Genomic DNA, 27,570 nt, shown 5'->3' with positions numbered 1-27,570 from the left:
GCTCTCCTCGTCTGTACATCAATCAGCCTCTGGTGTCCTCCACGCCAGAGGCAGTAGTGAACTCAGTCATGACAATGTGGACTCCACAATCTGGTTGGTTCCCTTTGGCTTTGATATTGCCTACTAAAATATTTTCAGGTGCTCACTAAATGCCAAAAACCCTTCCTGTGGCCTATAGGGCCCGGGACCCCCACTCCCATCCCCCTTGCTCATCCAGCTCACACACCTCCTGTCATCTTTGAATAGCGGCAGCTTGTTCTTGCTAAGGGACTTGACACCTGCGGCCCCAGGGCCCAGATGCAGCAGTCCAGACCTCTGCCTGCCACGCTTCCTTCAGAAGGACCTTCCTGATCTTCCTAAATAATCACCTCTCACACTCACTTACATCACTCCCCTAACATTTTTATTCATAGCACTTTACTCATCACCACCTGATACAATATAAATTGTTTATTCATCCCTTAACTGTCCATCTTCCCCATTAGAATAATTTGTTCTCGGGTGTGTCCCAGGTACATAATAGGTGCTCAGTAAATATTAATGAAGAATAAATGATCAGTTAGATTATTAACAGTGATTAAATTCATCAAAATGAAATAAAAATGAAAATCCATTGTTGAAATAAGAAAATTAAGAACAGGAGCTGAGAAGCTATAAATATAAGCTTTTTAGATTAATCTCTCAATAGTTTCCTGTAATATTGTCTTTGGATAAACATTGCCTTGGAACACGACATAGTTATAAAAATATTCTCACAAATAATTATTGAGATAAAAAATATAAAACAAAATTGATATTAAATAAAAATTTGAAAAACCATGATTAGAAATGGAATTAAGCCCTGGCCGGTTGGCTCAGCGGTAGAGCGTCGGCCTAGCGTGCGGAGGACCCGGGTTCGATTCCCGGCCAGGGCACACAGGAGAAGCGCCCATTTGCTTCTCCACCCCTCCGCCGCACTTTCCTCTCTGTCTCTCTCTTCCCCTCCCGCAGCCAAGGCTCCATTGGAGCAAAGATGGCCCGGGCGCTGGGGATGGCTCTGTGGCCTCTGCCCCAGGCGCTAGAGTGGCTCTGGTCGCAATATGGCGACGCCCAGGATGGGCAGAGCATCGCCCCCTGGTGGGCAGAGCGTCGCCCCATGGTGGGCGTGCCGGGTGGATCCCGGTCGGGCGCATGCGGGAGTCTGTCTGACTGTCTCTCCCCCTTTTCCAGCTTCAGAAAAATGAAGAAAAAAAAAAAAAAAAAAAGAAATGGAATTAAATGTATGCAGGTGCTTTACAAACCCTAAAAATGTGAAAGATAACAAGTCTTTGTTAATAATAAGAGTAATAATTCTGGTGCTTACTAAGTAATTTTACTCTCTAAAAAAATCCAGTGGAGAAATCTGGATAAATAAAAAATTTACTACAACAAATATTGTTGGAACAACTGGCAAATTTTGAATATGGATGACATATTTATTTTTTTAATTTTTTATTGATTTCAGAGAAAGGAGAGAGAAAATGGGGGTGGAGGAATGGCAAACATCAAGTCACTTCTTGTATGCGCCTTGACTGGGAAAGCCCAGGATTTCGAACCAATGTCCTTAGCACTCTAGGCCAATGCCCCATCCACTGAGCTATCAGGTCAGGCAGACAACATATTTAGATAATGAGATAGTATCAGTGTTACATTTCCTAACTAGGGGAAATTGTTTTTCCTAACTACAGTTATGGTCCTTTGTTCTTAGGAGACCTATACTCAAGTATTTCAGTGTGAAGGGCCATTGTATCTGTAATTTACTCTCAAATGGTTATGCAAATAACAATGATATACAGAGAGACATTGAAAGAGAGAAAAGTAAATGTGGCAAAATCTTAAAAACTGGTGCTTTTAGGTGCATTCTTTATTAAATTTTCTCAAGGTTTGAAATTTTGCAAAATAAAAAACTTTAAAAAATGCCCACTATCAATGAAGAGCTCAAACAACACAATTCAAAATGTGCAAAGCACTTGAATAGACATTTCTCCAAGGAAGGCACACAAATGGCCAAAAAGCACATGAAAAGATGTTCAACATTACTGATCATCAGGGAAATGCAAATCAAAACCAAAAGGAGATGTCACCTCACATCTACTAGGATGGCTACTATAGAAAAATAAACAGAAAATAACAAATGTTGGTGAAGATGTGGAGAAATCAGAAAGTTTGCAGACTGTTGATGGGGATATAAAATGGTACAGCCATTGTGGAAAACAATATTTCATTTCAAAAAATTAACAAACAAGATTACCATATGATGCAGCAATTCCATTTCAGGGTATATGTCCAAAAGAATTGAGAACAGAAATGCCAACAGGTATTAGTGCACCCATGTTCGTAGCAGCGTTACAATAGTTACAATGTGGGAGAAACCCCGCTGTCTGTTGAAGGATGACTTAGACAAGCAAACTGGGAAATATATATGTACATTCAACATTAGCCTTAAAAAGGAAGGACATTGCAAAACATGCTATCACAAGGATGAACCTTGAAGACATGCTCAGTGAACTAAGCCAGTCACCAAAAAAGGCAAATACTGTGTGATTCCACACATGTGATGTCCTTAGAGTTGTCAGATTTATAGAAAGCAAAATTGTGGGTGCCAGGGGCCTGGGGAAAGAGATGGGGAAGTTAGTGCTTAATCAGCACAGAGTTTCAGTTTGGGATGATGAAAAGTTTCTGGAGATGGATGGTGATGGTGGTTGCACAACAATGTGAATGAATTTAATACCATCAAACTATACACTTGAAATGATTAAGACAATAAATATTATGTTTGTGTATTTTATCACAATTTTGAAGTTTTTAAATATGACAAAAGGAAGTAAGAAAGCACTTGGCAACCATCACCATAATTGATTCTGGCAAGAATCATTAATGGAGTTAAAATTACAGGGTAAAAGTTTGATGAAGAACAAGATTTATACAGTCTCATATTAGCTCCATACAACATACTTCTTAATTACAAAGGAAAATATAGTAGCTTTATAGTGGAAAAATCAAGAAGATGTGATCAAAGTGACTACCACCAGCACTAAAATTGGCTGATGTTATATGTCTCCTGATTTGAGGTATGGAGGACATATCATTTCTGTGGCACTCCTGCCAAAATTTATGCAAAAATCTGATGTAATTATAAAGAAAAAATTAGAAAAACCCAAATGAGAGACAGTCTGTAAAACAACTGATCTTCACTCTTAAAAAACTGTCAGTCATGAAAGATAAAGAATGAGGAACTCTTTCAAAGTAAAGAAAGCTAAAAAGGCATAACAATAAAAGCAATTTATTGTCTGGGGTATTCTTTTGCTATTAAAGGACATTATTTTGACATTTGATAAACTCTGAATAAGATCTGTAAATTAGATTATAGACAATAGATTATATATATTATATATTGATGTATAATTACTGTTAATTTCTTTATTTTGGCAGTTGTATTGTGACTATGTAAGTAAATGTTCTGGTTTTTAGGAAATATACAGTAAAGTATTCAGAGGTAAAGGGGCATTATGTTCACAACTTACCCTCAAAAAGTCTAGATAAGATGTGTGTGTGTAGAGTGAGAGAGAGAGAGAGGAGACAGAAAAAGCAAACATGGTAAAATGTTAACATTTGAGGAAATCTAGATGAAGGGTATGTGAGAATTTTTGTATTATTCTAGCAACTTTAATGTAAGTCTAAAAATTATATAAATCAAGCTAAAATATTAAAATAACAACAAAAGGGGCCCCGGCTGGTTGGCTCAGTGGTAGAGATTGGCACCTGCATGTGGATGTCCTGGGTTTGATTCCCCATCAGGGAACACAGGAGAAGTAACCATCTGCTTCTTCATTCTTCACCCTTCTCTCTCTCTTCCCCTCCTGCAGCCATGGTTCGATTGGTTCCAGCACACTGGCCCTGGGCACTAAGTATGGCTCCATTGAGCCTCTGCCTCAGGCACTAAAAATAGCTCAATTGCGAGCATGGTCCTAGATGGGCAGAGCATCAGCCCCAGATGGTGGTTGCCAGGTGGATCCCAGTCAAGGTGTGTGTTGGAGTCTGTCTCCCCTACTCTCACTTGGAAAAGAAGGGGAAAAAATCTTAAAAAATAAAATAAAATAAAATAATAAAACAGCAAAGTGCAAGTGGAACCCAGGCATCTTATGCTGGAGGTCTGTTGATAACAACACAGAAAAAGGTGCAGAGGAAAACAGGATGTAGAAATAGAAGGATTAAACTTTATCCTGAAAATTTTGGCATCTTCCAAATCAAACACACAGATAGACGTAATTGTGTTTCCCCGAAGTGCCTTGTACCCAAATCTCCTTTGAAAATACAATAAATTGAGTACCAAAATCCAGTGTGAGTCTCATCCTTTGCTATTTAATTTATTATCCTTATCTGAGATAATGATTGAGCATAAACTGTTTAAAATAGTGATCATCTTATTCATGAATTACAGGAATTCCTTTAGGATTAAACACTAAAACAATGAACTCTTCCCAACATCTGGTTGATAAAGGAATCTTCCACGGCCTATGTAGTCAGTGGCTAACCTCACAGGACAGTGAGATTAGGACAGATGTCTCGGTCAGTGAACTGGCCAGTTGAACTATTTCCCACTCAACTGCCTGGACTTTTGTCTGAATAAACCTAACAGAAAAGTTACCTTGACCTCTTATAGATTTAGCCTGATTCCTAGATTTTTGTCTTCCTGCCTCATCTGGATGACAGCAGTAAATGAGAGTACAGTTCTCAAAAGTACAGGGCTTCATTTAAACAAAACAAAACTGGAATATTATAATTGTGGTTGCATATGCTATAGCCTCTATCTAATGATTCTTAAAAGTACTAATGAATTCTCAAACTGTTAACTTTTATGAATGTGTACGCATTGGGCTAAGTTCCATGAACTTTGGAAAAGAAATAAAACATATGATTCTTTCTTACAGCTGCAAAACAACAACAAAAAAACTCAACCCTGAAACAACTAGAAAAAAATCTAATTTTTATGTACACTTAGAAAGTGACCAGAGCACACTATAAAGTTAACTAGTCTCTGATGAAGGTTATAATTGAACACAAAATGTATCTGAAATTATGAATCCCAAGGGAGTGCCTGACACCCAGCCCACATTGTCCTAGTAGGAGACGCAGCATAGATGTCACGTCCCCTGAGCACCAGGCAATGTGCAGTGAGTGCATGGCTATAAATAGGAAATGACAGATAGTTTACAGTATATACTAGATGTACTTAAGCAAGACAATTCTGGTGAAATAAGGGAACAGAAGCATATGTAAATAGAGCATGGACATTACATAAAAACAACAGAACAAATACATCTTGTTGATGGAAATTGAGAGAGAGACTTCTGTAGAAAGGCAGGAGGGTGCGGGAGAAAGAACATCAGCTTTGGTATTTGGTTCAGATACACTGGGATTCAAATCTTGGCTGTTCCACTAACTGCTGGAAACTGGGTGCGTTATCTAACTCCTGCAAATCTCATTTCCCCACATCTACTATGAGGCTACTAGTTTGTGCAATTGTTAATAGTGTTAACTTTGTTAGAACATCCTGTTGTTACGATGTCTGTCTTCCTTAATGGATTGTGAGTTGCTCACAATAGGAACTGCGTCTTAATGTTCTCGCTATTTCGAATTCCTAGTACAGTACTGTACTAGGAATATTAAGGCAGTCTACTTTGTGCCGGCTCTGTGCTAGGAACATTTCATAGATCATTTTATTTAATTTTCATAACAACCCTCTGATTATAGGTAGGAACGTCCCACACCAGAGGGGAGGATACTGAGACTTATAAACCTTCCTCGTTTCCATGGCTAGTTAAAGGTGGAGCCCAGGCTTCAGCCAGGCCGGACTCCAGGCAATGCTCTCATCTAGTCCCTACTCCAGTATTAGCTGAGGAAAATTCCATGAGCCAAGAGGAGTTTCAGAAGCTATCAGAGTACCAAAAACAGCAAGAATTCAGGCAAGGGGTGAGAGCATTACAGCACTAGCGACAGCTTCAGAGCAGGCTTTGATGTGAGACAGGCTGAATGGGGGTTTGAAGGAGCAGCATCTGAGGTGCACGCTGGGTTATGGGGTCTGTGCTGCAGGCAGGTGAGCAAAGAACATGAAGCACGGCCTCCACTCAGATTTCATGGCAGTTGCAACAGGCAGTGTTGGGGCCCAGCAGCCTGGAGTTGGATGGCCCAGCAGTTGAGGTTACAGAAGGCATGTGGTAGAGTCCAAAAGTGCTTTTGGGAGGGAGTTGAAGGAAAAGTCACTGGATTTGGCAACAGATTGTAGGCATCCTAATCCTAAATCACTCTTCAACAAGAGAAGAAAGTGTAGCAATGCAGAGACCACTTAAGGATATGGTTGGCACCAATTCAAGGCCAACATAAATCCCAATTTGGGGTGCAGTGAAGGAGAAGACTATTCAGTGCTATTAGCTCAATTGTGATACAGCACAGCTGTGGAAAAGCTCAACAGTGTTACAGCACAGCTGAGGCTCTGTGCTGATTCAGCCTGCCAACACAAGAGAGCTCTGCTCCACCCTAGTCTGGCAGGCTGTTATCCATGTTTTTCACCTCTGGCTGGGAATAGATCACTTCACTGGAAAGGAAAAGCTACTCTAAGGGCCAGAAGACAGCTGACTTAAAGAAAGAGAAGTCTTCGCCTCTAGTCCCTGATTGGTCTGTCCTCATGCAAACGAAGTCTCTAAATCCTCACAGTGTGACTGGTCCAAAACACACTGTCTTGATTGGTTGGAAAAGAGTTGCTCTGATTGGTCAGAAGGATGCTGAGGATATAGCCATATAGTTCTAATTGGATGGGGACAGTCTCAGTCTTATTGGCTGAAATACTATTCCAGGAACTCCTCTATAAGGGTTGGTTCAGCCAGCAGGTACACAGTGCAGGCAGGTGGCTCAATGCCGAGGACAGGCAGTTTAGGGCAGGCTTCTCCCTGAAGCCTGGCTCTCCCAGAGGGGGCCGTGTTTAGCAATGGCTGCTAGACTCTGTTTATAAATTTGAGCCTTGATAGCCACCAGCAGCCCTTCTCAACAGGTACATTCATTCTTGGGGTCAAAATATGATGACTAATGAATTTAAAATAAATCATGAGTAGATCAAGGACTTTATGTTCAAGAGGGTGTGTTTCATTTGCTTGTTCATGTTTTCTACTGGTTCAGGACTCACACTCCCTAAGTATTATTGGAAATATACTGTTTATTAGGATTATTCCAAAGTGGGTCCCAATTTTAGCTAGGGACAGAAATGAGTGACTGTTGTCTTCTTCAAGTTATATAATACAACATCAGATACATCCAGCTCCCACTGTCCCAGGTCCTCTTTCCTGGATTCAGAAGGCAGCCCTGGTTCTAACTTGAACCTTTCCTACAATTCTAGCTTTTTCCCTGTCCCCACATAGTCAACGTATAAGCACATCTTCTTTCATTGTAATACCTCTTAGATTCACTTTTTCTCAATTTAAACCTTTTCCTTTCTCAATCTTTTCTTTCAGTGACATCTAATGACCTGCCTGTCTCCATTTGCAACCCAGTGCCAAATTAATAATCAACTAGCATTTAGGATACCACTTACATCAGTGGTCCCCAACCCCCGGGGCCGTGGACTGATACCGGTCCCTGGGTCATTTGGTACCAGTCCGCAGAGAAAGAATAACTTACATTATTTTTGTTTTATTTATATTTAAGTCTGAACGATGTTTTATTTTTTAAAAAATAACCAGATTCCCTCTGTTACATCCATCTAAGACTCACTCTTGACGCTTGTCTCGTTCACGTGATACATTTACCCGTCCCACCCTAAAGGCCGGTCTGTAAAAATATTTTCTGACATTAAACCAGTCCGTGGCCCACTGACTTACAACACTTATTTCCAGTTGTAAAAAACTTTCAATAGTTCTCTGAGTGTTACAGTGAGTTTAAATTCCTAGGTTTGATATTACAGACTTTACTTGGAATAGTCCTTTCCCAAATTTTCACTGGTTCTTGATTCCACCCACAGCTCAGTCCACTTTACAAAATGTCCCTTCTCCAGCCTCCTGATGAAATTCTGACTCTTCGTTAGACCTGCCCAGATTCCCACATCCCACATGAAACTCCTTGGCTAGTTATTCCAGCCCGAATGTCCTTTAGCGCTTCGAGACCCCACCCCACCTAACACTGAGTGGTTACTCGTGTCTCTGTCTTGGAGGGTAGGATCCCATTTCTGCCGGAGCATGCACTTTAGGGAACCCATGATCCCTCATCAATACAGGAGGAATAGGAAAGGAACGTGTTTGAGGCCTGGGCCTTTCTTCCCAGTCCCTAGCACCTACCCTTCTTCCCACCAGAGTCGGACCGTGGGGGTCCGCCAGACAGCCTCCGGGTGGGCACATAGCCCGCCGTTCAGGTACACACCTGCGTCCAGGGCGCTTTCCCTCCGTATCTCCCCACTATTCAGCCCTGACCCCGGACACCGTGCAGAGCCTGGCGGTCTGTTTCCACCTTCCGTCCCCGCAGCGGCCGTCCAGTGCGAACCGGGATGGTTTCGGGAATCGTGGTTACTGGTTACGCCACACCGGGGACCAGTGCTGTGGGCGCGGTGTTGCCCTCCCTCCCACGAGGACATTGGCGGCTTGGGCGCGCCCTGCGCACGGGCGCCGCCCCCTCCCCTGTCCCCTAGTCTCCTCTTCTCCTCCCCCATCCCCGGGGAGGGGCTGCCGAGGGGCGTCGGGTTACATCTCCGCCTTCCAGCCTCAGGCACCGAGCCACTAGGGTAGCGGGACCGCAGTTGAAGACCATGTGGGCCACGGTTAGCTGGAGCCGGGCTGCGTGGACGCGGGCGCTGTTGCTGCCGCTGCTCCTGGCGGGGCCCGGGTACTGCCTGCGTCGCCAGGAGCTCTTCCCTTTCGGGCCGGGACACGGGGACCTGGAATTGGAGTTTGGCGACGACCGGGTTTCCCCCGCCCTGGAGCTGAGCACTGCGCTGCACTTCTTCGACAAAACCGACATCCACTCAGTCTACGTGAGTGTGTCCCGGGAGGAGAGGGGCAGCCAGCGCGGGGCGGGGGACCGAGAGGCTAAGGGAGGAAGGAGGCAGGAAGGCCGGGGCCGCAGCGGAGCCGGACGGACGTGGGCGTCGGGGGCGGGGACCGACCCGCTGGCGGGGGAACGCGGGTCGCACGCTAGGTCTCCAAGCCCAGTGCGCTCCCGCCTTTTGGTCCCCGGCGTCCCCATTGCCCCGTCGCCGAGATGCTCGCGGGGTTGGGGAGCTTGCCCCGTCTGCGCGACCCCGTCTGCACCCTGTTCCCTCCAGGACTCCGCGACCCAGGGACCCCGGGCGAAGTGTTCTCTCCCGCGGTTGTGCGCGACATAGCGGCGGGGAAGTCTGTCTCGCCATTGTCCTGAGCCTTTGAGGACAGGTCACCAGCCTGGTGGGGCCAGGCGCGCGCGCTGTAGCTCCTGGGGGCAATGTCCAGAGCTGGGGCGCAGCGGGCGCAGGGGCAGGAGAAGACCGCTCAGCCCGGTTCTCCATCCCGGGAACCGAGCAGACGGGCCTCTGCACTAGTTGTGTGCGAACTCCGCATCTGTCTTGTCAACGACTGTGCTCTCCAGTTGAGCTCATTTTAGTCCAGAGTTCAGGGTTGGGGAAGCAGGGCTCCCGGTCATCCAGTTTCCTGGAGACAAGCATTGTCACCATGGAGGTCCCAGATGAGGAGCGGGGCTAGGTGACCTATAGATCTCTCGAGCCTGCTCAGGACTGACCGAGGGCGCTGTCCTGTCGGTCAAGGCCTTTGGTGGCGCTCCTCCCCCAGCTGCGTACCATGTGGATTTCATATAAAGCTGTGTGCATTCCAGAGGGGGGACGGCACAGCAGCAGCTGGAGTCGGTTCCTCCCGGGAATGGCTGTGCGCGGGGCGAACTGCTCCTTCGGCCACACCCACATGGAGCTTGTCGCTTTGCCTAAAAAGAATGAGACATGAAAATCTCCACCCTCAGGGACAGTTCTCTAGCTGGCTTAATGCGCTGACCACCTTGGACAGTCTGGTGAAGCCTGTACGACCCTTTTTAGAATAATGTTTTTAAATGCATAAAATAAAACCCACAGGATGGCCAAGGTAATAAATTACATTGAAATACAGATCAAAATAATAGACCAAAGTTTTGTGATATACATGCGCTTCTTTTTAACCACAATAAATAGTGAGGTGTAGTAGCACGTCCAGTGGTGTGTCGGGTAATTACTGAACTTGGAGGGCCAGCAAACATTGGAGACCCTTGCAGTGACTGTCATGTGACATGAGAATACCTGTGACTTCCACCAGTGGCAGAACCCTTGAGTGCTACCACCAATGATTGCTGCCTCTGTGCATAATGGAAGGAAATGCTAAATAGCAGTTAGGGATTACTGAAAAAAAAAAATTTTTTTTTCTTTTCTTTTTATTTTTTTGGTCTGACAGAGAGAGGAGACGGAGAGGACAGATAGAGACAGACAGACAGGAAGAGAGAGAGATGAGAAGCATCAATTATTCATTGTGTCACCTTAGTTGTTCATTGATTGCTTTCTTATATGTGCCTTGACCAGGGGCTACAGCAGAGCGAGTGACCCCTTGCTCAAGCCAGGGGCTCAAGCCAGCGACCATGGGGTCATGTCTATGATTCCACACTCAAGCCAGATGAGCCAATGCTCAAGCTGGCGACCTCGGGGTTTCAAACCTGGGTCCTCTGCATCCCAGTCCAACGCTTGATCCGCTGTACCATCGCCTGGTCAGGCAAATTACTTTTTTCATCTACATTTTATTGATGAACCCACATGGGGTCACTGGGCCTATGTTAAGAACCCCAGTGTTAAATATGGTACCCCCTGCTCCTCCTTTACTCATGGCGTCAGACTAACCACATTGCATTCTAAAGACCTTGAAAATCTGTTGTCAAAAATGATTCCTGCTGAACAGTACATTCTGGGTCTGCTTGAGTTTAATTGGCATTTCTGTGAGAAAGAATCCCAGAGCTTGCTATGGATCTTATTTATATCTGTGTTGCAAGTTGGGTTTCCAGGGAGTGGAATCTGAGAGGCAGCTTAGCAGGCAGGTTATTTCATTAGGGGCACGCCTCAAATCCATACCTATGGACAGGAGGGGACTGAAGAAGGGGTGAGGGGAGGGGAAGCTCAGCTGCAATACAGTCCCAGCACTGTCTGAGCCAGCCCCCTGCTTGTTCTGAAGGTAGGATGGCCTTTCACAGCTGTTTCAGGTCTGTATGAGAGGGCTGGGTTTCTGGGCCCTTACAGTGATCAGTCACTGGATAAGGGCAGCCCTAGAAGGAGGTGTGACAGTTTCTTCAATGGAGGCAGTCCTCAAAAGAAAGCTGACGACTAGAGGCTGCATTCTTAGGAAGTGATGGGTGTCTAGAGACCCAGCCCAGCGTCTGTCACTCTCTGTAGCTGTGTAGATGCTCTTTGAGCCGATAGAAACCCTCACATGGCCCTGACTGAGAAACTGAATTAACAGGGTGTGTGAGCATGAACCAGATGGTCTGTACTGTTCTAGGCACTGGACAAGGAAAAGGGAGGAACACCCACGGAGAAAGAAAACAATTATTGGATGAGTATATCTACACATATCAGGGACTTGCTAGTTTGACATTGTTTAATCCTCAAAACAACTCCCCTTTTTTTTCAGATGAAGAAATAACAATTAGTAATAACCCAAGGCCATACCATCAGTTAAGTGCCCAAACTAGGATTCCGTACCAAGTCTATGTCTGACTCAGAAAGCTTTCAAGCCTCAAGCCCGAAATATGTGGACATGCACACAGGGATTCTTATGGGCTAGGTTAGTCAGAAGACTTGACAGACAAGGTCACATGTAAAAGTTGAGAGACAGGCTCAGTTCAGTGGGTAGAGGGGAACAGAGAGGCTGTCCCAGGTGGGACACACTGTAGGGCAAGTGCATGAAGACGGGCCCAAACCTGGTGTGTGCTGGGAGACTGAGGAATGTGATCCAGCTGGAGCAGAGTGTTTCCATCCAAATAGGGGGTTTCTGTCTGGATAGAGTGAGGTCAGGAGGTAGAACGTATCAGCTTTTGCTATATAAGAAACAACGAGGAAGTCCTGGCTGGTTGGCTCAGTGGTAGAGCATTGGCTCGATGTGTGGATGTCCTGGGTTTGATTCCTGGTCAGAGCACACAAGAGAAGTGACCGTCTGCTTCTCCACCCTTTGGCCTCTCTTTTCTCTCTCTCTCTCTCTCTCCCTTTCCCACAGCCAAGGCTCCATTGTAGCAAGTTGACCCGGGCACTGAGGATGGCACCATGGCCTCCACTCAAGCACTAAAATGGCTCCTGTTGCAATGGAGCATCGCCCCCTGGTGGGCTTAATGGGTGGATCCTGGTCGGGCTCATGTGGGAGTCTTTCTCTCTGCCTCCCCACTTCTAACTTAAGAAAAATACACACACACACACACACAAAAGAAACAACAAGGAGACCTCAGTGGCATATGACTGTAAGCCTTATTGCTCCTGTGCCTGGAAGCAGCAGGATGGACTGACCTAGGGTGGCTCTGGCAGGGCTATTTGGGGTAATTTGACTCTGCTCCATGGGTCTCTCATCCTCCATAGCTGTCTGGTCCAGTGCTCCACAAACAGATTTTCATTATACCACTTATGTGCAGGAATCTTTCCTTATGGAGGTTAAATTTAACTCATCCTGAATGATCTTCTAGCTTCCTTCTATTTTTACCTACCTTCACTGCCTCTCATTCTCTTCACAACTTGATTCATTGTGCCAGTGTTTACCAAGGGACTCCTGTGTGTGTAGGGGACTGTGCTAGGTGCTGGGGCTATAAATACTGTGAAACACAGTAACTGAAAATGGCCAGGTCCCTGCCCTCAAGGATGCTTCAGAGTTGTGAGGGAGCCACAGGGAACAGGTGATTCTAATGTCCTGTGAGAGCTGTTGACACCAGGACTTGGGGGGAGCTCAGAGTCTGTGAGGAGCTCCCCCGCCTGGGTTCATTTCCAGACCTCTCAGTAGCCTGAGCTAAGTCTACTGTGCACTGCGATCATTGCAAATGTTTCCTTTGCTCATCTCATGTATTCTCTGCCTACTCATCAACTAGCTGGCCCCTGGAGTCAGAATATGGTTTGCATTTCCTTTGTTCAATTATTCCTTTCTTTGGAGATCTTGCCAACCTCTATGGCTTCACCTGCCTGCTCCATGACCATGTCTCTGGCCATGACCTCTCTCAGATTTTCAAAATCATACCAGATGTTTCCACCCAAATGCCCATCTGCCACTTGAGGTTTCACTTGGCAACTGAGAGTTACTCATCTCCCCCTCTCTTGCCTACTTTCACTGCCACTTCCTTTTTCCTAGTTAACAGCACCTTATGAGGGTTCATACACCACCCTCCATTCATTTATTTTACAAATACTTAACAAGTGCCCACGATGCGCCAGGCACTCCTGGAGGCAATTAGAATACCAGTGAACCAACCCTGTCCTCAAGGAGTGTGCATTCTACCAGGGGAGAAGCAAGAAAACAAGAAGCAGACGTAGTGTATTAGTAGGTGACATGCTGCCAGATACTGGGGGTCTGGGATGGAGTGGCCAGTTGGATATATGAGTCTGGAGTTTGGAAGAGAAGCCTGGACTTTGGATATAAATTTGGGATCATTGACCCTTAGATGGTATTTGGAACAGAGAGATAAAGGCACTGTACCACACGAGTTCATGAGAGCCTCCAACAGGCCAGGGGTAGGAAGAGGAGCCAGTGGTGGAGACTGACAGGAGCTAAGAGAAGAACCAAGTGAGGTGACCTGGAAACTGAATGAGGAAAGTGCATCGGGGAAGAGGGAGTGTACCACCATGTCACATGCTGTGATGGGCCAACAAGATGAGGACTGAGTTGCCCATTGGATTGATAGCATGGTGGTCATTTTGGAAAATCACTAGTTCTTCACATCAGACCCTTGCACCTGTACCTTTCTTGACATGTTGGGTAAGATACTTCCCAACTGTGTTCAGTTTGTTTGGTGCCCTCCTCCTGTTCTAACATCAGAGGAAGGTGGACTCCTAGGCATGGCTTTAGGGCCTCACCCGACCTTTCTAGCTTTATTTCCAGGTTTGCCATATGTTGGTCAAATAAGTTTGTAAATATGATATATATGTTTGCTCGCTTGTGACTTATATTGGGTGTGGGGGACAGGCTATAAGCAGGCCAGGTCGTTGTAGCCTAAGGTTTGGTTTTAGGACTAAGCTTTTCCCCACACCCTTGACTGATTGTATGATCTGGGTGGTGCACTCTCATGAGGAATCCAATTATGCCTTGGATGAGTGACTTTGTGTCAGAGACTTCCTTGTTTGTATATTGGATTAAGGGATTTTGGTTTTCGACACTATAAAGTGGGACAGACCAGGAGCTTGCTCACTCAGTTCCTGCTATCACGATTGCAGGGGCTTCCCTGATCCCTTGCCCTTCATGGGAAAAGCTGGTTTTCTGCTTTTCCCTTGTCTTCTTTTGTGGTTTGCCTGTCTTGGTGAGACACCAATAAATAGGAGGGCCCACCATCCTCCGACTCCGCCATTTCTTTACCATCTGCCCGAATCCAATGGGAACCTGCATGGGCCAGGCGGCTGCTTTGATAGTGACAGCCATGGCTCCTGGCCTTACACCATAACACTTCCCAGAAAAGTAAACTAGGCCTTCCTTTGGCTCTTGGGTCATTCTTCTACTCTGCCACTGAATCCAACTCTTATCTCTCAGGTCCTCCCCCACTCTCCAGGGATCAACTCAGTCCTTTCTTGACAGACTGGGGATAGCAGACATTGACCTCTCAGTGCTTAGAACTGTCTGTCACTCAGGTTGTTTCTCCTTTCTGACTATTAAGAATAATGCTGCCACCTGACCAGGCGGTGGCGCAGTGGATAGAGCGTCGGACTAGGATGCAGAGGACCCAGGTTTGAGACCTGGAGGTCGCCAGCTTGAGCATGGGCTCAACTGGTTTGAGCAAGGCTCACCAGCTTGGACCCAAGGTCACTGGCTCGAGCAAGGGGTTACTTGGTCTGCTGAAGGCCCACAGTCAAGGCACATATGAGAAAGCAATCAATGCACAACTAAGGTGTCACAACGAAAAACTGATGATTGATGCTTTTCATCTCTCTCCGTTCCTGTCTGTCCCTATCTATCCCTCTCTCTGTCTCTGTAAAAAAAAAAAGAAAATATCTCAAAAAAAAAATAATGCTGCTGTGAATGTTTGTGTACAGGTTTGTGTGTGGATATCTGCTGTTAGTTTTCCTGGCTATATACGCTGGAGCAGAATTGCTGAGTCTTAATGGTAACTCTGTTTAACATTTGAGGACCTAGCAAACTATTTTCCATAGTGGTAGCACCATTTTCCATCCCCATCAGCAATGTATGAAGGTTCCAATTTCTCTACCTTCTCATCACTCTTGTTGTTACCTGACTTATTGTTTCCAGCCATCCTAGCAGGTGTGAAGTGTATCTCATTGTGGTTTCAATTTGCATTTCCCTGATGGCTGATGATGCTGAGCATCTTTTCCTGTGTTGTTGTTGTTGTTTTTAAGTGAGAGGAGGGGACATAGTGAGACAGACTCCCGCATATGCAGGATCCACCTGGCGACACCATCTGGGGCCAATGTTTGAATAAACCAAGCTATCCTCAGCTGCTAAGGCTGATGCTTGGACCAGTTGATCCACTAGTTGAGAGATGGGAAGAGAGAGAGAGAGGGGAGAGTGACAGGAAGAGAAGCAGATTGTGGCTTCTCATGTGTGCCCTGCCTGGAGATTGAACCAGGACAGCCACATGCTGGGCTGCTGCTCTATCCTCTGAGCCAACTGGCCAGGGCCTCGTGTTTATTGGTCATGTGTATATCTTCTTTGGAGAAATCCCTATTCATATCCTTGTTTATTTTTTAATTGGGTTATTGGTGTTTTTATTGTTGAGTAGGTTAAACAAGAATACTTCATGAATGAAGCCACATATATCATATTGTATAACATCAGGAGGCAAGCGATATCTAGTTATTATTGCTCTGCCAGCTGCCCATGTTAGGAGATGACAGTCAGATCATGTCTGTCAAGTTATGTTTTTCCCTGGTGAGCAGCGAGCCGACTAAGGGGTGACAATTGGGCCCATGTAGCTGTCCCCTCACCCATCGACCTTTCACCTAATGGTTTAGCATCCACTGCTGGTCTTTGCCTGAATCAATATTAAATTAAGAGTTGCCAAGTGGTGTTTTGCTTTGCTTTATTGCTTGTTTCCATCATTCTGCATTCATTAGCTGGCATAATTCTATAAAGAAGCGCGTTCCCTTACCACAGGGGCCTCTCAGTTACTTGGAGTTGTGGTCCTCTTGCATAGGTGATGAATGTTTCATCCTTTCCCTGTAATTTTCCTATAATTTCATATTAAGGGATTGCGTTCAAATTAAGAGATTCAAGTAATCCAAATTAAAGGAGTCCTAGTGTTCCAGTTGGTGTGGGTAAACATCTGATCTCTACATCTCGGGTGTTAAGGGGGAGCAAGTTTCTCTTCAGACACTGGGGACTCAGACAGATCCTATCCTCCTCCCTGATCACCTCCTGTTCTGGAATACTGATGGACAGACACTGCTATGCCTCTTCTTTGATAGACAAACCAGAAGTTAAAATTTAAAGACCCTAACCATTTAAAAATGTCAGAAGGTAATCTTAGAAATTTCCCACAGAAGAGATGAGTAACTGATCCAAAGTCTTTCATTAGATATTAACTGGATTAAGTTGCAAACATTGACTCATCTCTTAACTCTTACCTGCAGGTTGTCCTTTATTTGTATGTACTAACCTTATTGTTTCTGTTCTAATGCAAACCAGAGCTTTGCTCTGGCTCTGTGGGTTAATGGGAAACATCTGGAATTGGACTTGAGCTTTGTTCTGGCATTTCCAGTGGAGCTGTTAGGTGGGTCTGGTAAACTAAACCTTATTTTTTCTCAAATGAAGAATGAGATGGTATGATAGCTTGCTTCACTCGGTTCAGTGAGATAACTGGAGTAAAACTGCTTTGCAAACTGTGATGGGGCATGTCCCAGGCCCTTCTGGGTTCTAGGCTGAAATCCATCAGCCTCCACCTTGACTATATCATGGATTTGGCAGTTTCCGGGGCTCTTTTATCAAGTGTTTCTTTTCTTAGGTCCTTTGAGTTCTCCAACTTTCCCTATCTGTCCAGTCTCTAACTGTGACACCATCCCATGAAGCTTTGTACCTTCCATGACTTTTGCTCCCAGTATCTCTAAAATAGGCAGTCAGATATACCGGAAAGCATATAGCTTATGGACTCTAGCAGAGACTCCGTCTCTTGCAGTCTGTATGACATTGAACTAAATTAAGTCTCTTGTCATTTCCTTGTCTATTTTAGATATGTGAAAAGAGGCATGGTTGTATGAAATATAAAAAAATACAAACAGCTTTAGTAAAGGTCCTTGAACTTAGCAGACACTCAGTAAATGTTTGTTGCTTTTCCATACTTTACCCTAAATTATTTTACCTTAACTTGCTCCTTCCTCCCACCCATGGAGTTTGCTTTTCCAACTTTATGCAATTTCACTGTCTTCTCAGTGCAACTATTTGCGTTTCTACAATGATCTATTTGTTTCTCATTTGTGCCAAACTCATGTGTACTCTAACCACATCTGTTTTGGAGAAGGCTTTCCCGCCATCATGGCAGGCTGCTTCTGTCCTGGGGACCGCAACCAGGCTATTTAAACCTAAAACGATGGTTGTTGTTTCACTTCAGTGTATATTTTAATATAAGGAATCCAACATGTCATTAGAATTTATTGAGTATCTGCAGTTAGACTTTTTCCCATGGTTTATGCCATCTGGTAAGTTCACCATAAAGGTGAACATGAGACAGGATGTGCCCTTTTCTCTCCTTCCTTCCTTCCTTCCTTCCTTCCTTCCTTCCTTCCTTCCTTCCTTCCTTCCTTCCTTCCTTCCTTCCTTCCCTCCCTCCCTCCCTCCCTCCCTCCCTCCTTTCCTCCTTTCCTCCTTTCCTCCTTTCCTCCTTCCTTCCTTCCTTCATCTGGGGCACATGCTCCAATACCTAGAAATTTTAAGTGCCTGAGGCTGATGTACTTCAACAGAGCCATCCTCAGTGCCCGTGGCCATGCTTGAACCAATTGACCCACTGGCTGCAGGAGAAGAGGGAGAGAAGAGGGAGAGAAACGGGGGTGAGAAGCAGATGGTCACTTCTCCTTGTGCCCTGACCGGAAATCGAATCTGGGACTTACATATGCCAGGCTGATGCTCTACCTACTGAGCCACCAGCCAGGACCAGGATGTCCCTTTAAATGGAGACAGTCCCTGTAAGGCCAGGAGCCACCATTGTGGCCATTCACATGCAGGTTCGCATTGGATTCGGACAGTCGGTAAAGAAACAAAGGAGCTAAAAACTGGTGGGCCATCATCTTTAATCCTAGCTTGTACTCAGTGGGCAAGTAAAAACACACACTGGGCTCCAAAACCCACTCATTCAGTGCTCATAAAGCTACTGACCTATCCGAGTTTCCTAGAATCAAAGGTTTCTAGCTCACCAGACTTATTCACCTCTGTTCCCCATCTCCTTCCTTCTCCCTGCACAAACACTGCACAAACTGGCTTTTCTTTCAGCACTCCGCCATCTTGGCTGCTTCTCTTGGCCTCCTCCACGTCTCTCCTCTCCTTTTCTGCTCTCTCCTCTAATGATAATCTCAGAAACCGAGCGAGCAAGCTTCCGGTCTGCCCCACTTTATAGTGCAGAAATCAAAACCTTTAATTCAATATATAAATACAAAATAGGGAAGTCTCTAATACAAAGTCACTTATCTGAGGCATGATGGGATTGCACCACCCCACATCAAAAAAGGTGGGAAAGGCTTAGTGCTAAAATCAAGCCTCAGGCTACAAGGATCCTGCCTGCCCACAGCCCGCCCCCAACACACATTAATATAATTATGCCCATTCCAAGCATAAGAGCAACTAGTATCATCACCTGGGAGACGGGCTTCCATGTGGACAACGCCATCCCCAACCAAGTGAGCATAATATATTTCATCTGCTCTGTTCATCCTCTTGTTAACTTAGCTGACCTGAAACAATTGTGCATAAGTAGCTCTAGCTGTTAGCCATGTGGGGCTCGACATGTCACCCTGGGGTGCTTTGTGACATATAGTTGGCGTCTTCAGGATTGGCATGTTCTGTAAAGTTGTTAGTAACACTTGGAGCTGAAGTTTAACTTTGCTAAAGAAACTTCTTTTTTCCAGTGTGAAATGTAAACAGGATTTCAGGGCAATATATACCTTGGTCCATGTTCTGGTAGGAGCTTTTTTTCCACAAAGAACTGGTATTATTTTCTCCACCAATAACCTCAGCCAGGTAGTATTTGGTTACTTTTGTGAGCAGTGAGAATGGCACCAGGTATTAGACTGGGGGTGGCAGACTGGACCTTGGTTTGGCAATCTCAGTACTTGAGTTCTGGCTAGGAAAGAATTTAGACCCAAGACTTTAGAAAGTCACAGAGGGAGAAGTGAGCTGTGGAAGAAATGGGCTCAGGAAACAAGTTGCAGAGGCAAGAGGAAGGCCCTGGGAGGTTAGGAGAGAGGTAAAAGCAAGGGTCCCCAAAATACGGCCCCGCTGGCCGCATGTGGCCCCCTGAGGCCATTTATCCAGCCCCTGCCGCACTTCCACACTTCCGGAAGGGGCACCTCTTTCATTGGTGGTCAGTGAGAGGGGCATAGTTCCCATTGAAATACTGGTCAGTTTGTTGATTTAAATTTACTTGTGCTTTATTTTAAATATTGTATTTGTTCCCATTTTGTTTTTTTACTTTAAAATAAGATATGTACAGTGTGCATAGGGATTTGTTCATAGTTTTTTTTATAGTCCGGCCCTCCAACGGTCTGAGGGACAGTGAACTGGCCCCCTGTGTAAAAAGTTTGGAGAGGAGTGGGTGGGGCGGGGGTGGTGGATAGAATGGCCCAGTCCGAAGGATTTGATCAGCAGGGAGTTTAGGAGAGGTCCCAGGAGGCTCAACAGCCTAGTCATCAGCAATCTAGGTGTGTCCTTTTAGGGTCCTGGTCTCCAGGGTCATTAGTCAATGAAGTTGGCCCTGAGGTCAGCTGTGGCATTATTGCTCGTCTGGTTTTGCTGCTTTTTGGGGCCTGGAGCTGAAACACAACTGAGGCCCAGATTTTATCTCTAAGGGTTAATGCTTAAGGGAGTGGCAGTGCAAGTGCCTACAGGGGAGTCACATGAGGCCACTCTTGGGTCTCTTGTTCCTACTCTAATTAATGGGGTCTATGCATGACTACCGACATGCAGGGCAGGCAAGTTCAGGGGGAGGGTCTGAACCACCTGACCAGAGATATGAAAGGTCAGGGTCTAAACCAGTGACCAGTGATATGCTGGAAAGGTTACCCTGGGGGGGAGGTCCTTGTCTTCCCAGTTTTGTCCATTGCTAGACACTTGGGGTTTTCCAACCTAGTGACGTCCTGTACCTGGCCATTGTTATTGCTCTGCCGATGTCTAACTGTTTACCTACCCCAGTTTGAGTTACTGTGGACAATGACAGAACAGATAGGTTTCGTCAGAAACACATTCAGCCCACAGGGGTTTATGGTGTGACCCACAGCAAGGATGTGTGGTGCCCTGGGAGTTGGCTTCATGTTGGCAAGCACTCATCATAGAGGGTCCAGGACCTGGGCACCTGCTGGGGCAGGTCAGGGAGGCTTCCCAGGAGAAGTGCAATTTTGCCACGGACACGAGCTGAGTAGTGTCTTCAAAGCAGAGAGGGCTATAGATGCAAAGGTGTGCAGTGTTCGATGAGACACATGGTGCGTTTGGAGAAGTGTGAGCATTTAAACGTCTCGCCAGCACGTGTCTTCTCTGCCTGTACTCATCGACATCCATATCAAAACTAACATCCGTCCCATGGTCCACATCCTTTTCTAAGTAGCACACACGGGGGACAAGAAAGTAATGCTGGTGCCACTGTGCAATCCTTAGGTTTCATCCTTGTTTCTTTCTCAACTCTGAGTGCTGCAGTGGGCCTCTGTGCTCCATGACTCCTGAGTAATTACTGAACCTGCCTTTGCCTGCATCTCCTGCTCATTATCACAGTCTGGTGCACCCAGTGCAGTGGACACTCCTACAAATCCCTGGTCAGGAGGGCGGGCCACGGTCAGATAGTGGGCACATCTGAGGGAGGGAGGGATTTAGACAAAACCACAGGCCTTCCTCCTGATGACAGGACATTAGCGTTGGGTTACCAATAAAAGCCAGCTGCCCTTTTTTGCTAAACTTTAGATCAATCATGTTCATTATCTTTTTTTTTTTTTACAAAAATGTCTTATATGGGAATTGCAAACTTATGCAAAAATAGAGAAAATATTAGAACACACTCCTGGGAATCACTCTGCTTCAGCAAGTATCAGTTTATGGCTTGTCTTGATTCATTTCTCTCCACCTAGTCCTATTCCCCCCTCACCTAAACTAAGTTATTTGTAAGCAAGTCCCAAACATTTTATTTCATTCTGAATATTTCAGAATATATCTCTAAGAAGTTGGCCGCTTTTCTTTTCTTTCTTTTTTTTTCCGAAGCTGGAAACGGGGAGGCAGTCCGACAGACTCCCACATGCGCCCGACCAGGATCCACCTGGCATGCCCACCAGGGGGCGATGCTCTGCCCATCCAGGGCGTTGCTCTGTTGCAACCAGAGCCATTCTAGCGCCTGAGGCAGAGGCCACAGAGCCATCCTCAGCGCCCGGGCCATCTTTGCTCCATTGGAGCCTCAGCTGCAGGAGGGGAAGAGAGAGACAGAGAGGAAGGAGAGGGGGAGGAGTGGAGAAGCAGATGGACGCTTCTCCTGTGTGCCCTGGCCAGGAACTGAACCCGGGACTCCTGCACACCAGGCCGACACTCTACCACTGAGCCAACTGGCCAGGGCCAAGTTGGCCATTTTTAAAACGAAACTGCAAAGTCACAATCACACCTAAAAAATAAGTAACAATTTCTTAATATCACCCAATGCCCAAATAGGTTCAGAAGTGTTTTATTTTGCTTTTCAGTTGATTGCTTGAAGTCAGGATCCAGAAGGAGGTCACATGTTGCATCAGGGAAACGTTTCTTAGGACTTCCTGCACCTGTACTTTCCCCTCACCTCTTTTTTTCTTGCAATGTGTTAGTAAAAAACCTGGGTATTTGTCATGCGAAATGTCCTGCGTCAGGATTTTGCTGATCATGTCCCTATGTTCTTCTGTTCCCTACCTCTTTAGATCTGGAGACTTGCTCAGATTCAAGCTATTGGTTCATATTTGTGCAAACTCTTAGTCATTTGTCTTAGTGTCCTACGCAGTGGAAAGACTGCAATTACAGCTAACGCTGTGGGCCCTCATGGCTTGCACACCATCAGCCATGGCTTCTAGAACAACTTTGGTATGCAGGCTATATCATGCATGAAACCTCCTGCCCCATTTTCTGGAGGAAGTGAGGAAGGGAGGGGACCAGCATGTGCCAGGCCACATGTCAGATCTGCAGCTACATTAGTAACCAAGATGAACGTGGTCCTGGCCCTTGAGGGACATGCTGCATGATGGGGATGGCAGCCAGAGCCAGTGAACAATGAGATCATTATGAACTGTGGTCACTCCTGCAAAGAAACAAATAGGAGGTGGAGATGTGTATTGGGGTTCAGGGAGTGGGAGCGGCAAGGAACCTACACTGGATGGTTAGAGAAGGCTCTCCTAGAAAGTGTCACTTCAGACAGAGCCAGTCATGTGACTCCATGAGGTAGAGGAGGGATGCTAGTGGCAGCTGGGATGAGAAAGTGCCAGTTACTTGGGAGGTAAGATGCACAGGACATGGGGTAAGAACGAGGAAGGAATCAGGGCTGACTCCCAAGGATCCTGCATAAGCAACTGGGTGAATGGTGGTGTGGGGACAGCCCTGGTCCCCTTGAAAATTGTACCCAGGGCTGTCCTTCAGCCTCCTAAATGCCTTTCCTTTGTGTTCTCTCCTATTGAATTGGTCGATGGCACTTTAAAAAGATGGAGAAAGGGACAAGAAACACCATGTGCCTGACAGATTTGTCATGTGAGACTGGCAGCAGGTGTATGGGATAGTGTCTGTCACGCCTGCCATTGACGGTGTGTCTTCACAGGAAAAAGAGCTTACCTGTGAAGTTTAAAGCTAAGAATCAAATGAAACTTCTGGGTATTCTGTAGATGACATTTATCTGTGATGTCATCTTTCTTCATGATCACAGACAATTGAGTTGACTGCAGGAAAACTAGCTGAATAATCATTTTTGAAAATGAATGCTAATGAGGGTTATCTGGTCTTTGTCCAAAACATCTACAGCGCTTAGTGACAGTGCTCTGAAAACTCCATTCCTAAAGCATTTCTTATGAAAATGGACATTCCTATGCCCAGATTCTAAATAATAAAAGGCATTGGAAGTCTTTTCAAAACCACTAGACTGACTTAAATTTCACTGGAAAACATTTTGAAAACTAAGTTGTCTGTATGTGGCCGCTGTGTGTCACATCCCACTCGCAGCTGGTGAATAGCAACTTCTGGTGTCTTGAGAACCCACTGGTCTGTGCTGGGAGGTGTTGGGTGGGGGTAGGGCTCAGCCAGCTGGGCCAGCTGGGCCCTGACTCCTTCTTTGCAGCCTATCTGAATACTTCAGAAAATTATTGCTGGTGCCAGTAATGATGGGACATATGTCCTTAAACAGCTCCCAGCCCATGAAGCTGGGTAAAAAGGGAGGTTGTGCTAAGTTCACTCCCCAACCTCCTTTCAGTTGGCTCCACCACCTGGAGCCTTTTTACCGTGTTCTTGGCATGTTGCAAGTGTTTGGTCTTAAATTTCTCCTTTTTGTCCACACTCATTCCCTCCTTTAGTAACGAGGTCCGAAGTGACTAAAGGATAAGGATTGGGACAGTCGAGGGTCTCCTTTTACATTGGTATTTTTCCAACCACAGCTGCCTCTTTGAGGGGCCATTTGTAAAGCCTTTCCCACTTGATTAGAACATTTTTTTTTTGTTTTGAGTCACACATTCTTGAAGTAAAAAAGACTAATGGAGTAGATTTTGTGTCATGAGTGGCTTGTGCACTAAAGGGAAGGAACATGAGCAGGGTCAAAGCCTCATCTCAGCATGGCTTTGCAGGAGGCCACATGCCCCCCACCACAGGGGCTGTGTGTCCCTTCTCATTCTTCCAAGGTGTGTGGGTTTCCACTGAGTAAGAACAGACAGTTATAACTCATTTCAAGAAAGTCATGCATGTGGTAATGATAAGTGCCCACGAAGAGTGGGGTGCTTGCTCTGGGTTCCCATCCCAATTTTGCCACTTATTGGTGACTTTGGACATGTTGATTCACTTACCTCATTTTCCTCATCTGAAAAGTGTGGATACTAATCCTATGGAGTTCTTCTGAGAATTAGGTGTTAACATGATGCCTAGAACAGGGTAAACATTCAATAAGTGTTAGCTATTATAAGACATTGAACTGTTCAGAACAGCGATTCCATAATGCCCCATTCAGATTTACTTCTAGATATTTTATTATCATTTACTTATTGTATCATCGTCTGTTTGGTTCCATCCTTCCCCACACCTTTCTAATTGTGGGTCCCTTGAAGGCAGGGTCTGTGTAGTACCAGTGGACCAGTATGTAAGGATTCCTCCGTTCACTGGGTAAATTAATGAAGGCTTTAATAGTGACTTACATTGAATAGCTTTTTGCAGGATGTAAAGCACATGCCTAAGGGAAGCCTGAGATTCCTAAGACACTTGTCCAGAGTGTGGGCATTGGTATATGCCCCTACTCCTTCTTCCAGGACATCTGCCCAGGAAAAAAATGCTGATTTCTACCGTTCAGGGTCATGTCTTCTTCCGATTTTGTTGCATCTGGCATACTGTGGGCACCTGTGACAGTATACTCTGAATGGACACTCAGTCTCCCCTGGAAGAAATGTCATTTCTATGCTCCTTTTAACTTTGCTTGGTTTTGCACAGGTCACCACGAATGGCCTTATTGCCATGAGTGAACCCCCGGTCAAAGAATCCCATCCTGGGCTCTTCCCTCCGACGTTTGGAGCAGTGGCACCTTTCCTGGCAGACTTGGACACAACTGATGGCCTTGGGAAGGTTTATTATCGAGAAGATTTATCCCTCTCCATCACTCAGCTGGCAGCAGACTGTGTCCAGAGAGGCTTCCCTGAAGTCTCTTTCCACCCCAGAAGTGTGGTTGTTGTCACCTGGGAATCTGTAGCCCCTTACCAAGGGCTCAGTGAGGACCCTGCCCAGGAAGGCAAGGTGAGAACTCCACCCAGGTACCAGTGCAGAGAGTCTAACAGGTTGGCTTGGTCTGGCTTATGCCACTCTTATGGACAACACATGATGTCTTTGATAAAGACAGACATCCAAAGCAAAATCCAGTAGGATAGTTATTGCGGGTCTGAAACCTCCAGCTCCTTATCTGCAAGGCTGTAAACCTATGTTTCCGTAATGATTAGATTAAGGAAAGCCTGTTGCTGAGAAGACTGCTGCATAGCAAGAAGAAGGTTGATGACTCCATGCCCTGGTTGCTCTTGCTTTGGGTTGGATGGTGGGAGGTAGTTTCTAGTTGACAGATGTGAAGAAATAAAGACAAAGCCCACACTCTAGTTGGGGAGACAGCAACCACTTGTACCATGTGAACATTTCAAACACAAGTTCAGCCATATCCAGGGGTGGTGCCCCTGTGGCACAGTGGTCAGGATAGGCTGTACGGGGTGCAAATCTGATATGTGCCCTTGAAGAAGGGGGTACCTGAGCAAGTCAAGAAGCCATCTCTAGATCTGAAGTGACTCCTTCGGACATGCCTCAATTTCTCCTTGGAAAAATAATTTCTCTCCACTATTATTTAATTTGTAAAGGATTACACAGCAGGGAGAAACTTGAAAGGTCCAGAAGCACTTCATTTAAATGGATATGTCCCAAAATGTGTGCACAGAACACTTGTCCCACATAGTCCTTGAGAAGAAGGCCTCCCCAGCCAAACTTGTTTGGGAAGTGCTACAAATTTCACTTTCTCTTGGCAGTTCATTCTGAGAAGCACTTCAGTAAAGAAAGTGCTTCATCCTGATTAAGTGAGCAGTCTCTTTGCCTTTTGATCATTCTCCTTTTTTCCTCCCAAATAAGATGTTACTTCCCACAGAACATCCTTTGAGAAGGTCTCCTACGGGCCTGCCACATGCATTTTGCATGGTCACCTGTGTCTGTCTGGGTCTTGTACTTGAACACTGCTTAAAACCTTAAATTTCTCAAGTATGTGTCCCTTTCCTCTGAGTGACAAATACCCAGCCCCAGCACTGAGCCCCTGCTGCCTCCGCAGCAGCTGCCTGTGGTTATCCTGGTCCTTGCCCTCCCTGTCCTCTGCACTGTGATGTCCTCTCTCTGATGCTCTGTACAGGTTTTCATTCAGATTTCACCAGCCCTGTCTGCGCCCACCCTGCCCAGGGTCAGCCACATCTTCCTGTCACTCTTATGGTGCTGGCACACTTGAAGAATCTGTCCCCACCTTTGCGAGGTCTTATTCACATGTCAGACTATACATTCTCAAGTGCAGGGACCAAGTCTTGTTACTCTTGGTGTCCACATGCCCAGGCCCTACATTTAAGGAGTACTTTCTCTGTGCTTGGCCCTTTGTATGTTACCTCCTGTGGTCCTCCTACCATTTCTGTGAAGGAGGTGGTTTCATCTCCATCTCACAGGTTTGGAAACTGAGGCTTGAAGAGCGTAGGTAACCTGCCTGAGGTCACACACCTGTGATGAGTGAGGGTTTGGATTCAGATCTGTTTTCACCCAAAGCTCATGTTCTTTCTTGCTGTTTGGTGCTTATGCTCAGTAATGGATGCCTAATAATGATTGTGACTGAATATGTTTAGTGGCCATGGAAACAAATTCTAAGGTTAAGAATTTGCTAAGTTGCAGGAGATATTAGGCCACCATTGGGAGATACCACCTATAATTTGTGGTTAACCCCCGGGTCACAGTTATGCAGAAGGTATTCATTCATTCATTAGAAAATTTCATTTTGCCATAGCCGTTGAGATATCTAAGTGGAGCTGTCTTGGAATACTTGGTCCTTGCTATGAAAGTACTTCTTCTAGGATAAGGTGAGATTACTGCCATCTTTGGACATTTTATGTATAGTCTGGTAAATAGCACGTTTTAAGATCTGTAGGTAATTTCCGAAGTAACTGAATTTTAACTCATCTTCACAGAGAAACACATTCCAGGCTGTTCTGGCCTCCTCTGAGTCCAGCTCCTACGCTATTTTCCTTTATCCTGAAGACGGCCTGCAGTTCACGACGACATTCTCAAAGAAGGACAAGAGCCAGGTCCCTGCTATGATGGCCTTCAGCCAAGGGCTAGTGGGCATTCTATGGAGCAGTGACGGAGCTTATAATATATTTGCTAACGACAGAGAATCAATTGGAAATTTGGCCAAGTATGCTTCTTTGGTCTTCAGTAGATTTCTTCT

The 27,570-nt window shown here is 45.7% G+C and overlaps 1 protein-coding gene across 3 annotated transcripts in view; it reads left to right on the top strand.

Moving 5' to 3' along the window:
- The first annotated feature begins 8,710 nt into the window (after positions 1 to 8,710).
- NID1 (nidogen 1) overlaps positions 8,711 to 27,570 on the top strand; it is an 89,950-nt gene continuing 71,090 nt past the window's right edge. For 2 of the 3 annotated variants that reach the window (XM_066382851.1, XM_066382842.1), the window contains exons 1-3: positions 8,712 to 9,031; positions 25,059 to 25,358; positions 27,311 to 27,537. In XM_066382851.1, the coding sequence (XP_066238948.1) occupies positions 8,807 to 9,031; positions 25,059 to 25,358; positions 27,311 to 27,537 (752 nt within the window). In that variant the 5' untranslated portion in view covers positions 8,712 to 8,806. Of the gene's footprint in view, positions 9,032 to 25,058; positions 25,359 to 27,310; positions 27,538 to 27,570 lie in introns of all 3 variants that reach the window. The other variant, XM_066382860.1, reaches the window with a different exon arrangement.

The sequence above is a fragment of the Saccopteryx leptura genome, chromosome 1, assembly GCF_036850995.1.
Source record: "Saccopteryx leptura isolate mSacLep1 chromosome 1, mSacLep1_pri_phased_curated, whole genome shotgun sequence".
Lineage (NCBI taxonomy): Eukaryota > Metazoa > Chordata > Mammalia > Chiroptera > Emballonuridae > Saccopteryx > Saccopteryx leptura.
The sequence above is the reverse complement of the archived record's forward strand: the minus strand, read 5'-3'. Positions and strand labels throughout refer to the sequence as shown.